At 68.5% G+C, this 10479-nt stretch overlaps 1 protein-coding gene across 2 annotated transcripts; it reads right to left on the bottom strand.

The window, feature by feature from the left end:
- Positions 1-1050: 1050 nt before the first annotated feature.
- Positions 1051-9497, bottom strand: TBX1 (T-box transcription factor 1). Of its 2 annotated transcripts, XM_084867622.1 has the most exons (9): positions 9263-9497; positions 8590-8712; positions 6952-7336; positions 4918-5019; positions 3892-4063; positions 3216-3371; positions 2493-2560; positions 2287-2387; positions 1051-1927 (listed from the first exon to the last, which is right to left on the bottom strand). In XM_084867622.1, exons 2-9 carry the CDS (start codon positions 8621-8623, stop codon positions 1446-1448), a joined length of 1500 nt encoding a protein of 499 aa, XP_084723748.1. In that variant the 5' UTR covers positions 8624-8712; positions 9263-9497; the 3' UTR covers positions 1051-1445. The 2 variants fall into 2 exon arrangements, with proteins under 2 accessions (XP_084723748.1, XP_084723749.1); XM_084867623.1 differs by lacking the exon at positions 9263-9497 and having other exon boundaries at positions 8590-9236.
- Positions 9498-10479: the final 982 nt, after the last annotated feature.

The following is a 10479-nucleotide window of genomic DNA, read 5'->3' as shown; positions in this document are numbered from 1 at the left end:
CTGGCACCAGTTCCTGCCACCCCGTTTCTAAACCCTCGGTCCCTTCACACGCCCAGGGCAAACACATCTGGGCAGAAGGCGTGCCCTCAGGGATCAGGCTTGCCACTGCCGTGTGGCAGCGACCGCCACAAACACTAGGACAAAAACCTCAACCCCTCGCATTTCCCGTTCGTGTCGCGTCCAAGTGAGTAGCCTTGACATTGACTGGCTGTCAGCTTTTCCTGCCGGGACTCAGGAAGGGAGGGATCAAAGGGTTCCTCTGGCCCATCCCTGGTGTTGAGTAGATGGGGAGAGGTCCCTCACCACCTGGCCTGGGAAAAACGCTTCACAGACAGGTTTCAAGATGACTCATGGCCGCTGTCATTGTGCCCCCTGGCCCAGGTCACCCCGTGGGGACGCTCCCAGTGAACAGAGTCAATAAACAGGGGAAACGCAGGCAGGGCGGGGGCGGGGGGGGGATGCGAGGAGAGCAGAACGGCCTGTTTGTCTCTCCTTCCTCAGAGCCAGGCTGCTCCCTCCCCAATCCCCAGTGACAGTGCTCTGTCATGACCGTCATTCCCGGCTTCCCTGGAAAAGCACGCAGAACCGGCATGGGCCCCGAAAACAGGACCTGGGCGTGGGTCCAAGTCCTAGGAGAGGAACAACTGCCCGGGCGGGCGAGGAATTTCAGTAAAAAGGCCGGATGCACACCTGGGGCTGGGCGGGGCCCGGGTACCCACTGCCTGGGGGTGGGGTGCCAGGTCCGAGTGGGAAAGGGGCGCGCGGGCAGGGCCGGGGAGAGGCCGGGAGGGGGCAGTAAGAGCAAACCCGACCGGGCCGGCCGCCGAGGGGGCGGGGAGAGGACGGAGAGAGGTGTGGCGGGGAAAGGCTCTAGGCAGGGACCCCTGGCTGCGCCCAACTGCCCGACCTGCGGCCTTCAGGGCCTAGAGCTGGGCAGACCCTCAAGTCCCCGAGTCTGACCCTCAAGTCCCCGAGTACAACCGAGCTGCTGCCCCCGAAACCCCCCTCCCCCGTGCGCTGTTCTCAAATAAATGGACACGCAGGCAGCTTCCAAAAGAGGCGAAACCGTTTATCATCAAGTCGCTGAAGGCGCGATATCTACAGTATCTACACATATCTACACGTATCTACACCGCCCACAGACGGACGGGGCTCCCGGGCCGTGTCTACGCGGCAGCGGCGGGCCGGGCCGGGGCGCCGGGCCGGGCGGAGAACAATAAATACCACTTCCTTCCGCGGCCGGCGCTTTGGCACTGGCGGCGCCCCGCGGCCCCCGGGCTGGGGAGGCGGAGGCGGGGAGCGGGGGGCCGCGGGGGCGCCGGGGCCGGGGAGCCAGGTCTTCTTCCGACAGCGCCGGGGCGGGGGGCGGAGGGCCCCGGGGCTGCGAGGCTGGAGAGGGGGCCCCGCGGAGGCCCGGGGCCGGGGCGCGCTCCCGGCCGGCCGCGTTACCGGGGGCAGTAGTCGTAGGAGCCCGGCGGCGCGGCCCCGGCGGCCGAGTACATGTTGGCGGCGGCGGCGGCTGCAGCGGCGGCGGCGGCGGCTGCGGCCGCGGGGCTCACCGCGTGGTGGTGCGGGTGCGGGTGCGCGTGGTAGCCGTGGCCGCGCAGGCCGGGCAGCGGGTAGGGCGCCGGCCGGCTCTTGGCCCCGAGGTAGTGGTCGTAGGCGGCGGCGGCGGCCGGGTACTTGTAGGGGTGGTGGTGCAGCGGCTCGGACGCGCCGGGCGCCTCCAGGCGCAGCTCGGGGTGCGGGGGGCTGGGCCGGCCTCCGGGCGCGCCGGGCAGCGGGACGAGGCCCCCGGCGCCGCCGGCCCCGGGCAGCGCGGGGCTCAGCACGCGCGCCAGCAGCGGCGGCGGCGGGGGCGCCGGGTCCCCGAGCACGGCCGGCCCGCCCGCCTCGCGCTCGAACTCCCGCCGGGCTTCGGCCGCGTCTGCGAGGAGAGCCGGCGGGTGAGCGTGAGGGGCCGGAGCGCAGAGGGGACCCGCCGGCAGGAGGAGGCGCTAGGCCACCCCTCCCCCCCCCCCGTCACCCCGACTTCTCTCCGAACCAGCCCGAGACCCCGGCCCTCCCCGGGAGCCCGCGCCCCTCCGCGGGCGGCCGGGCGAGGCTCCGCCGTCGGGCCGGGCGGGCGAGTGCGCGCTTGCCCGCCGCCGCCGCCGCCGCGGCCGTTGTGCAAGCGGCGGGGAGGCCGCGAGCGCCCCGGAGGCGCGGGCAGGGCCGGGCGCAGCCGCCTCCCGGGGGCGGAGCGCGCGCGGGGCCGCGGCCCGGATCCCACGACCCCGGCCCTACCTTTGTCCGCGCCGTTGGGCTGCCCGGGGGAGGCCACCGGGTTCCGCGAGCGCGCGAAGGCGGTCATGAGCGGCAGCGCGCCGGGCCGGTGGTTGCGGGGCCTGCGGGGAGGGACGGAGGGAGGCGGGCGGTGGGTCGGGGGTAGGATGCCCCGTTGCCGGCGCGGCGGCGCCCGGGGCGCTCGCTGGCTCCTCGGGGACACTCACCAGTCTTCAGGGTCGCAGTCTCGGAAGCCTTTGGCGAAGGGGTTGCTGGCGATCTTGAGCTGCGTGATCTGCGGGGACCGAGGGCGCGCACTGAGCACGCGCTGGAGGAGCCCTGCGTGCAGGGGGCCGGGGGACCCCGCGGGGACTTGGGGAGTGCTGGGGAGCATGGAGGGGGGCTGCTCCCGAGAGGGCTCCTCTCCCCGCCCCTCCGGACTGAGCGGCCCGCGGCCGCCCCTCCCCCACGGAGGCTGTGCCTCTCCTGCGGCGGGATGTGTGTCTGCGGAGCGAGCCTCCCTTCTCGGGAAGGAGCCCCTTTGCCTCTGGGGGACCCCAAGCGGTTGGGATGGAGACCCCTACACCCTGGCTGAGATGGGAATGCGGTCCCCTCCACCCCCTCCCCGCAGGGGAGAAGAGCAGAGCGGAGGGGCGCCCTAGGAATCTGGGTAAACCTCAGATCTGGCCCCTGATGGGGAGTTTCCGGAATGGTTTGGAAAACAAACTTTCAGGCCACATTGACAGTTGCTGCTTGAAAGGTCAACCTGATAGGAGGCCGGGGCGTCCTGCGGCAGAGGGGAGGGAGCGGCGGGAGGCCCTTGGGGGTGGGGCTGCGGGCTGGTTTCGTTCCACGGCCCCCACCCCCATAATTTGCAGGTCCAAACCTTCTGGTCCTGATCCCGGGCAGGGGCTGACAAACCTCACCCCGTCCCCGCAGGCCGCACTCACCCTGTGGTTCTGGTAGGCGGTGACTGCCGTGAAGCGCGTCTCCTCGAACACGAAGGTCTTGAAGTTCTCCTCGGCGTACTTCTCGCTGTCCTTGCGCGGGTCCACGTACACCACGTGGAAGCGGGGCTGGTATCTGTGCATGGAGTTGAGAATAATCTGGAAGACAAGGTGGCGAGGCCGGAGCTAGGGAATCGGCCGAGATCTTCACAGGCAGCGAACGGAGAACTTGGGCAAAACCCTTACCTCCCCACACGAGGCCTGGCCTGGGGGGGATCCAGGGGGACACTGTGACCAACGGGGTGGGGCCACAAGGAAAAAAAAATGCTCCTCCGAGCGGCAAAAGATCGAGGCTTAGATTCTCTTTCCTTAACTCATCGCCAGCCTGGACTCCAAAAAGCTGCCTGCACCGACCCCCACGGCCAGCCGGCACCCTCTTTTCCGGTTAAAAATCTCCAACAAAAGATGGGGCCCCCTCTCCCAGGCCTGAGGTCCCCCAGATCCTGGGGGCCCCTGCCCAGAGGGGCTGCCCTCTGCAGCCTGTCCCTCACCCACACCCCAGGCTGCCCAAGCTCTGCCCTCTGCATGCAGGGCCCGCGGAGGGAGGGCCCGCGGAGGGAGGGCCTGCAGGGGTGGGCCCCCCCCCGTGGGGGCCGGCCGGGGGCAGGGGGTCGCTCACGTGGCCGTTGTCGTCCAGCAGGTTGTTGGTCAGCTTGAGCTTGTCGAAGGACACGATCTGCTTCATCCACTGGGCGCCCTTGGCGGGCGAGTCCGGGTGGTAGTGCACTCGGCCGGGCGTGGCGGGGTCTGCCTTCCCGGCCACCAGCCAGGAGGAGCTGTGGAAGGCGTACCTGGGACAGCACCAGAGCAGGGTCATGGCCTGTGGGGGGCCGAGCTGGGGGAACCCCGGAAGCGCCTCTGATGAGTTTCCCCCGTCGGGGAGCTCTGGCTGCCGCACGCAGGCTGGGAAAGCTTCTCCGAGGGGACTCGCAGAGAAAACAGAAAACTCCCTCCAGTCCCAACACACAGGACAGCGGGAATCCGCGCCGAGGAGGGGGGAGAGGAGGGGGGCGGAGGGAGGCTGAGCGCCCGGTGCGACATTTCGCTGCACACGGGTCTGCCTGCTCTGGCCTCCCCTGCTGCTGGCCTTCCGTGTCGCCTGCTCGGCGGGCGCCTGGGTCTGGCCACGTAGGCTGCCTGGGGCACGGGGCAAACCGCGTTCTCTTTATTAATTGCTGTTAATTGTCCGGGCGGCTAAGGCCCGCCCTGCATAATCTCTCCCCGTCACCCCTCCTTTCCTGCCCTGCTTGTGTGTGTGTGTGGGGGGGCAGCATCCCCTGGGGGTGGGGGAAGGGGACAAGGTGTGCACCTCCTGGGAGGAGACAGGACGAAGGGGGGCTGTGTGCTGGGGTCTCCCCTGCATGGGCGCTGGCTGCGGTGGGCCTGAGGCTGGTGGGGAGGTGACCAGCCTGGGTGACCTCCTAAGTGGGGTTCTGGAGAGCCTTCTGGGGGGCGGGATGTTGGAGAGTCTGGGGTCCCCCAGAGTGGGAAGGGAACGGGACACAAAAGCTGGTGGGGAAGCTGGCACAGATGCCTCTGGCCACCCCATTGCCAATATCGTCGTGGGCTGTGCCCAAGGCATTGCCAGGCGGGGAGCCGTGGCTGCCCAGGGCACCCTCCCTCCCGGGTCCCGCTGGGCGCTCACCGGTAGCGCTTGTCATCCACGGGCACAAAGTCCATGAGGAGCATGTAGTCGGCCATGGGGTCCATGCCGAACAGCTTCACTTGGAAGGTGGGGAACATGCGCCTGGGGACAGGACGGCGGGAGGCAGGTCACCTTAGGCTGAGAGGGACAGGGTCGCTCCACCCTGACCAGCCAGGGAAGGGCTGCCTCGGTGACTGCGGAGTGTGCTGTGGGGGCCGGTCCCTCCATCTCAGCTCCCCTTGCTCGCTCGCTCAGCGGCTCTAGCCCGGCCAGGCCCCTGCCCAGCGAGGGTAAGATGTGCCCCCGTTTTTAAAGCATGAAAACGGCCAGCTCAACCCTGGGGCTGAACCTCCACACCCTGGTCCTGGCCAGTCGCTTCTGTCACCCTCGCCTGAGCGGACCCAGCCTAGCAATCGCCGAGCTAGCCTCCGCCAGCAACACCCCAGCCACATGATCCAGCCCCGGCCCTCCACCGAGCCACCCCAGCTCAGTCTAAGCTCCCGGCTCAGACAAAGTGAAACCGGGGTATTTTTTTCTGTGAGATTCCAAGGAGTCCTGGTTGCCCTTTTGCCCGCCTGGGCCGAGGCTGTTCCCGGATCCCGCAGCAAGGCCTAGGCCCTGGAGCTCGCAGCCTCTGCTGTGACCCATCCCTCAGGCCCTGCCTCCTGCCCGCCCAGGGCTGGAGTCTCCCTACCTACAAGTTCCCGCTCCCCCGACTGCCACTGTAACCCTAAGGCACAGCTACTCGGGCAGACCTGGCTTGTGCCCTCAGGGTCTCTAACTCTCCCTCCCCCGGGGCTCCAACTTGATGACCAGATCAGGCTCGTGAGAGGGCACTGTGCCACTCCAGGATGGGCCGCCCTGCCCACCGTGGGGCCCTGAAGCACAGCGCTAGGCATAGCCCCCTGCCCTTCCTACGGCTTCCCCTCACTCCCTGCAGGCAGTGGGCAGAAAACAGATGACGCTGAGCTGGCCCTCCTGGACTGGCCTGCCACCATCACCACCACCACCACCACAACCTCTGCAGGCTGGAGGGTGCATGCTGACTCCTGGGGTGAAGCCTAGCGGGTGTCAAGACCCTTGCTGGGCTGGGCTGGCCTGGATCAGAGGCTGGGGCACAGTCCTGGGGGGGGGGGGTGCCCAGGACAGCACGGACAGCCTGGAGCAGACCCGCTGAGCTGGAGCTGAGCGTGGGCCCCAGGCTGCCCAGGGAGGACGGCCTCAGCGAGGAAACAGAAACCACCAGAAGGCTCTGCAAACAGGCCCTGAGCTCCCTTTGGCCGGGCGGACTCGGAGCCGGTGTCTCTGTGTGTACATTAGACACAGCCCGGCACTCGCCTTTGTCTGTTGGTCAAATCCGTTGCATCGAAAAACTTGTTCCCCTTCTTCTCTCGGGGCCCTTACAGCAAATACAGGCCGATTGGAGGACGCGGCCCCGGCGGCAGAGCCAGGCCCCACAATCACCCGGAATTCAGGCCTAAGACAACTGGGTAGCAAAGCTCCACAGAACAGGACACGCTGTTTTAAGAGCCCTAATTCCCCCCTAAAACGTTCCCGACAATTGCCCAGCTGCTGCTCTTTCGCCGGGATAGACCGAACTAAAGAACCAAAGACCGAGTTTCCTTGGAGGGGGGATCCACCACCGGGAGGGAGCCGGGGCTGGAGCCGGCTGGTGGCAAGGCCCCTCACCGGCAGCTGCCTTCCGCCCCAGGCTCAGTGTGTGCTCAGAGCCGGTCCGGTTCTGGGGCTGCTGCTGGTCGGGGCGGCCGGTCCGCAGGGTTTCTATCCGACTTACCGGCCAACCGAGCAGTCCCCTCCGGCCCGGCCTGGCGCGCCGGGCGGCCGTCGCTAGAGCCGGGTCCCCGGGAGCGGGGAGCTGGCCCCGCGAGCAGAGGGGCCCGCAGGTGGCCAGGCCGCGCCCCCCACCCCGCTTCCCGGTCTCGGTCTCGCTCGCGTGGATCGGGCCAAAGCCCCGCTGCCCCCGAGCCCGGCGCCACGTGGGGAGGGTCGCGGCGGGGAGAAGGGCGCCCTGACCTGCCGGCCTTGGTGACGATCATCTCGGTGCCCAGCTGGTTGAACTCGTCCCACAGAGCCTTCATCTCGAGCTGCACGCTCACGCTGGCCACCTTGGCGTTCTTCTTCACCGGCGCCTTGGCGGCGGCCGCGCAGCTGGCCCCGGGGCCCTCGGGCTCGGCGGCGGCGCTGCTGGCGGCCCCGGCGGCCGGCGCGAACGGGTAGGCGTGCGGCGGCGGCGGCGGCGGCGGGCCCGGGGCGCCCGGGGCGGCGGCGGCGGCGCACGGGTCGTAGCGCGGCGGCGGCGGCGGCGGCTCGCGCGGGCCGTAGGGGTCCGCGCCCGGCGACGCGGCGCCCGGGAAGCCCCCGGCGGCCCCCAGGCTGCTCAGGCTGCTGGCCGTGAAGGCTGCAACGTCGCAGAAGTGCGAGAGCTGCGTGAGCCACGGGCTGGACACGGCGGAGATCATGGCCCGCGGGCCGCCAACCCCGCCGCCGCCGCCGAGGTGAGCGCTCCCCCGCGCCCCGGGCCGAGTGGCGGGCGCCGCGCCGCGCCCGGGGCCGCGCCGCCCCACACCGCGGGCCGGCCCCGAAGAGGCGCCCCGCCCCGCCCCGCCCCGCGCTCCCCACCCCACCCCCGCCGAGACAATGCCTCCTTCCCCTCCCTCCTCCCCTCCCCGCGCCCCTCCTCCGCCCCTTCCCCCTCCCCGGCCCCCAGCCCGCCCGCCCGCCCGCCGCGGCTGCTCGGCCCGGGCCCCCCGACCGCCCGGACCGGCTCCCCAGAGCGCCGGCCGCCCGCCCGCCCGCCGCCCCTCGCTCTGCCGCCCTCCCGCGTTGCACTTCTCCCTTCTCGGTCTGTCCAGGCTCTCTTTCCAGTGTATTTATTTATTTTATTTTTTACCTTTGTCTTGATCATTTAGAATTTCCCTCCTAGCCGTCTTCCCTTCTCCCACTATCTCTTTCGTTTCTATTTCTGTTGGCTTTTCTGCCTCTTCCTCGTTTTCCTGTTATGTCTTTTTCTTTCCGCTTTATTTTTCATCCCTCTTTCTCTTTTTCCGTCTGCCTTTCCCCTCTGGTTTCTGTATATCCTTCTTTGTTACTCATTGTCTTTTCCCCTCTTTTTTAAACAAAATGAAGACAAGTTTTTCTTTTTCTTTTTAAAATGACTTTCTGAAAATTTCTTTCCCTTGCTTCTTTTTGTTCTTGCCCTCTATTTCTTTTTCTCCTTTCTCTTTTTCCCTACCCTCCTTTCGGGTTTTCTGTGTTTTCTCTCTTTTTTCCCTCCCTCAATTTCTTCCTCTCCTGGCTGCCTCTCTTTCTCCCTTTTCCCTCGTTCCTTGCGCTTTCATCCCACCTCCCCCCCGGCCGAGGGCTTCTCCCTCTGCCCCCTTCTCTGGTCCTCCTCTCCTGTCCTTCCCCGCCTCCACTCACCTCTGCTGGGCCTGTGTCTAGCTTTGTGCAGGTCCCTGGAGCTGGGTCCCAGGCTGGAGGGTGCACAAGCCATGGGCAGGATGCCCGCCCTTTCTCTGCCCCAGAGCTGAAGCTAGAAGCCTGGAGCCCACCCTGCCAGAGCTCCCCTCACACCCACTCGGTGCCCCGGCCCTGCCAACCCTCTCTGGGGCAGCGGCGGCAGAGGATCTGGAGGGCGGGCGGAAGGCTCACCTTCCATGTCCCTGGTGACAGTGCTGAAGTGCATCCCGGCCGGGGATCCCAGCAGCCGGTGAAGCTTCGCCGCCCGGTGGGAGGCCCCGGGGCCCAGGCGAGCGGTGCGCTCCGAGGCCTCTGCTGCAACCAGAGAGGCGATGCTGAACGCGCTGGCCCGGGGAGACAGCGGGCTGCGCGCGTCCATAGGCGCCCGGCGGCCTGGCCGGCGCCGCCTCCGACTGCGTGCACCCAGCCGCCCCGAGGCCGGCCCAGCCCACGGGAACCGGGGGCGGGAGCCTGCGGTGCCACTCACAGCCCTTAGCCCAGACCCAGGGGATTATGGCGTCACGGCCCCCCACTCCCGACCAGTGGCAGCCGAGGGGCCCGGCCGGGCGGGGCGCCCGGAGAGCATGGGGCCCTTCTGCTTTTCAAGTTCCTCGCCCCTGGCCTCTGCTCCCGGGGACCTCCATGGCCAGGGCCCCTGGGACATCCCGCTGCTCCCACGGAGGCCAGGGTTCTGTCCGTCAGCCTCCACAGCCCCCGGGGGAAGGCGGTTATACCGGGAGCACTCAGCCCCAGCCTGAGGCAGTGGAGCACGGAGGAAACACCAGGGGCCGCCTGGGCCCAGCCCAGCCCCTACCCCTGCCCTCAGCCCCTCCTGCCTCCTCCTCCTCCCTGGCTGCCCCTGCACCTGGGTGAGGAGAGGGCAGTTCAGGCTCCAGCACGGCCTCTGCGAAGCAGGACAGTACCCCGGCCAGCGAATGCCCCGGGCCCCCTTCGATTGGCTCACTGCTGTGGCCGGGGACCCCAAGCAGAGGGACACCGCCCAGGCTGCGGCAGCCCAGCCCGGGAGTCCCGGCGTCACGCGCAACCCGCGTACACCGCCCGCCTCTGGCCGGGACGCTTATACATCCGGAGGGTGGGCAGTGCCCGCTCCTCTGACCTCCCCGCGCACCGGCCAGGCGCAGGGAGGGCCGGGGGCGGAGCCTGGACCGCCGAGGGAGCCGAGGACACGTAGGGAGCTCAGGCCTCCCGGTGCGGCGGTGTGCTGCTGCCCCTCGCTGCATCCCGCTCCGCAGTCAGCCTGCCCGCGGGGGTAGTTAGGCCCAGCACAGTGAGGCAGGGCCTGCCTGAGGCCTCCAGGCCTTAGGCACAGGCATCTGGGATGAAAAGGCCGGGCTTAGCTTGTGCCTTCTCCTACCCACTGCTTCCGGGGCCTCCTCTGACCCTAGCAGGCACCCATGGCCTCCCAGTCCGGTGTCTCCCTCCGTGCCTCCCAGGAGCCTCTCGGTCCCGCACGAAGGCTCCAGCAGTCAGGGCCTCCTTCCCAAGGCCTCTCCTCCGCCTGCAACCACATCATTTGCCTGTGCTTGTCTGGAGGGGGTAGGGGGCAGGCAAGGCAGTCTCTCTCGGGGCTTTTACAATCCCAGGGCCTCGGACCTGAGGCTGCAGGGGTTGTTGCTGGCTGGGAAGCAGGGACGGCCCAGGAAAACCGGGGACCAGGGGTTAGGCCCCAGTGGGAAGTGCTGACTTTGGGGCCTGAGGTCCAGGAAAGGGTGTGAGGCCGGTGGGTGAGCATGTGGGTTGTGCTGTGTGACTGGGGTGACCTCATGCACAGCGAGCCCCTCACACCTCCCCCTCCCCCGGCCCACCCCCAGGCTTTCTGGGCTGTGGAAGGGACCGGAAGCTGTCAGCAGGGACGGTGACAGTGACAGCGACCTGTGGGACCTAGGGCCAGGTCCAAGGAGGAGTGTGATGTGGGACCAGCCAGGCTCCCCTGACCCCCTTGGTGAGCGGAGGGGAGAGCCTGGCGGAGAGGGGACACAGTGGGGCAGGTCGAGGAGTATTGCAGGAGCTGTGCGGGGTGCTGGCGGTTCACATCCAGAGCTGTGCAGGGCCCTGTCACCG

The sequence above is a fragment of the Pipistrellus hanaki genome (genome assembly GCF_964339955.1).
Source record: "Pipistrellus hanaki genome assembly, chromosome: 19".
Lineage (NCBI taxonomy): Eukaryota > Metazoa > Chordata > Mammalia > Chiroptera > Vespertilionidae > Pipistrellus > Pipistrellus hanaki.
The sequence above is the reverse complement of the archived record's forward strand: the minus strand, read 5'-3'. Positions and strand labels throughout refer to the sequence as shown.

Coding starts and splice junctions, on each gene's coding strand:
- TBX1 (XM_084867623.1), bottom strand. CDS start 8,776: ATGGACGCGCGCAGCCCGCTGTCTCCCCGGGCCAGCGCGTTCAGCATC. Junction 4,064..4,917: donor GTGGATGACAAGCGCTACCG/GTGAGCGCCCAG, acceptor GTGCTGTCCCAG/GTACGCCTTCCACAGCTCCT. Junction 3,372..3,891: donor TGCTGGACGACAACGGCCAC/GTGAGCGACCCC, acceptor CTTGTCTTCCAG/ATTATTCTCAACTCCATGCA.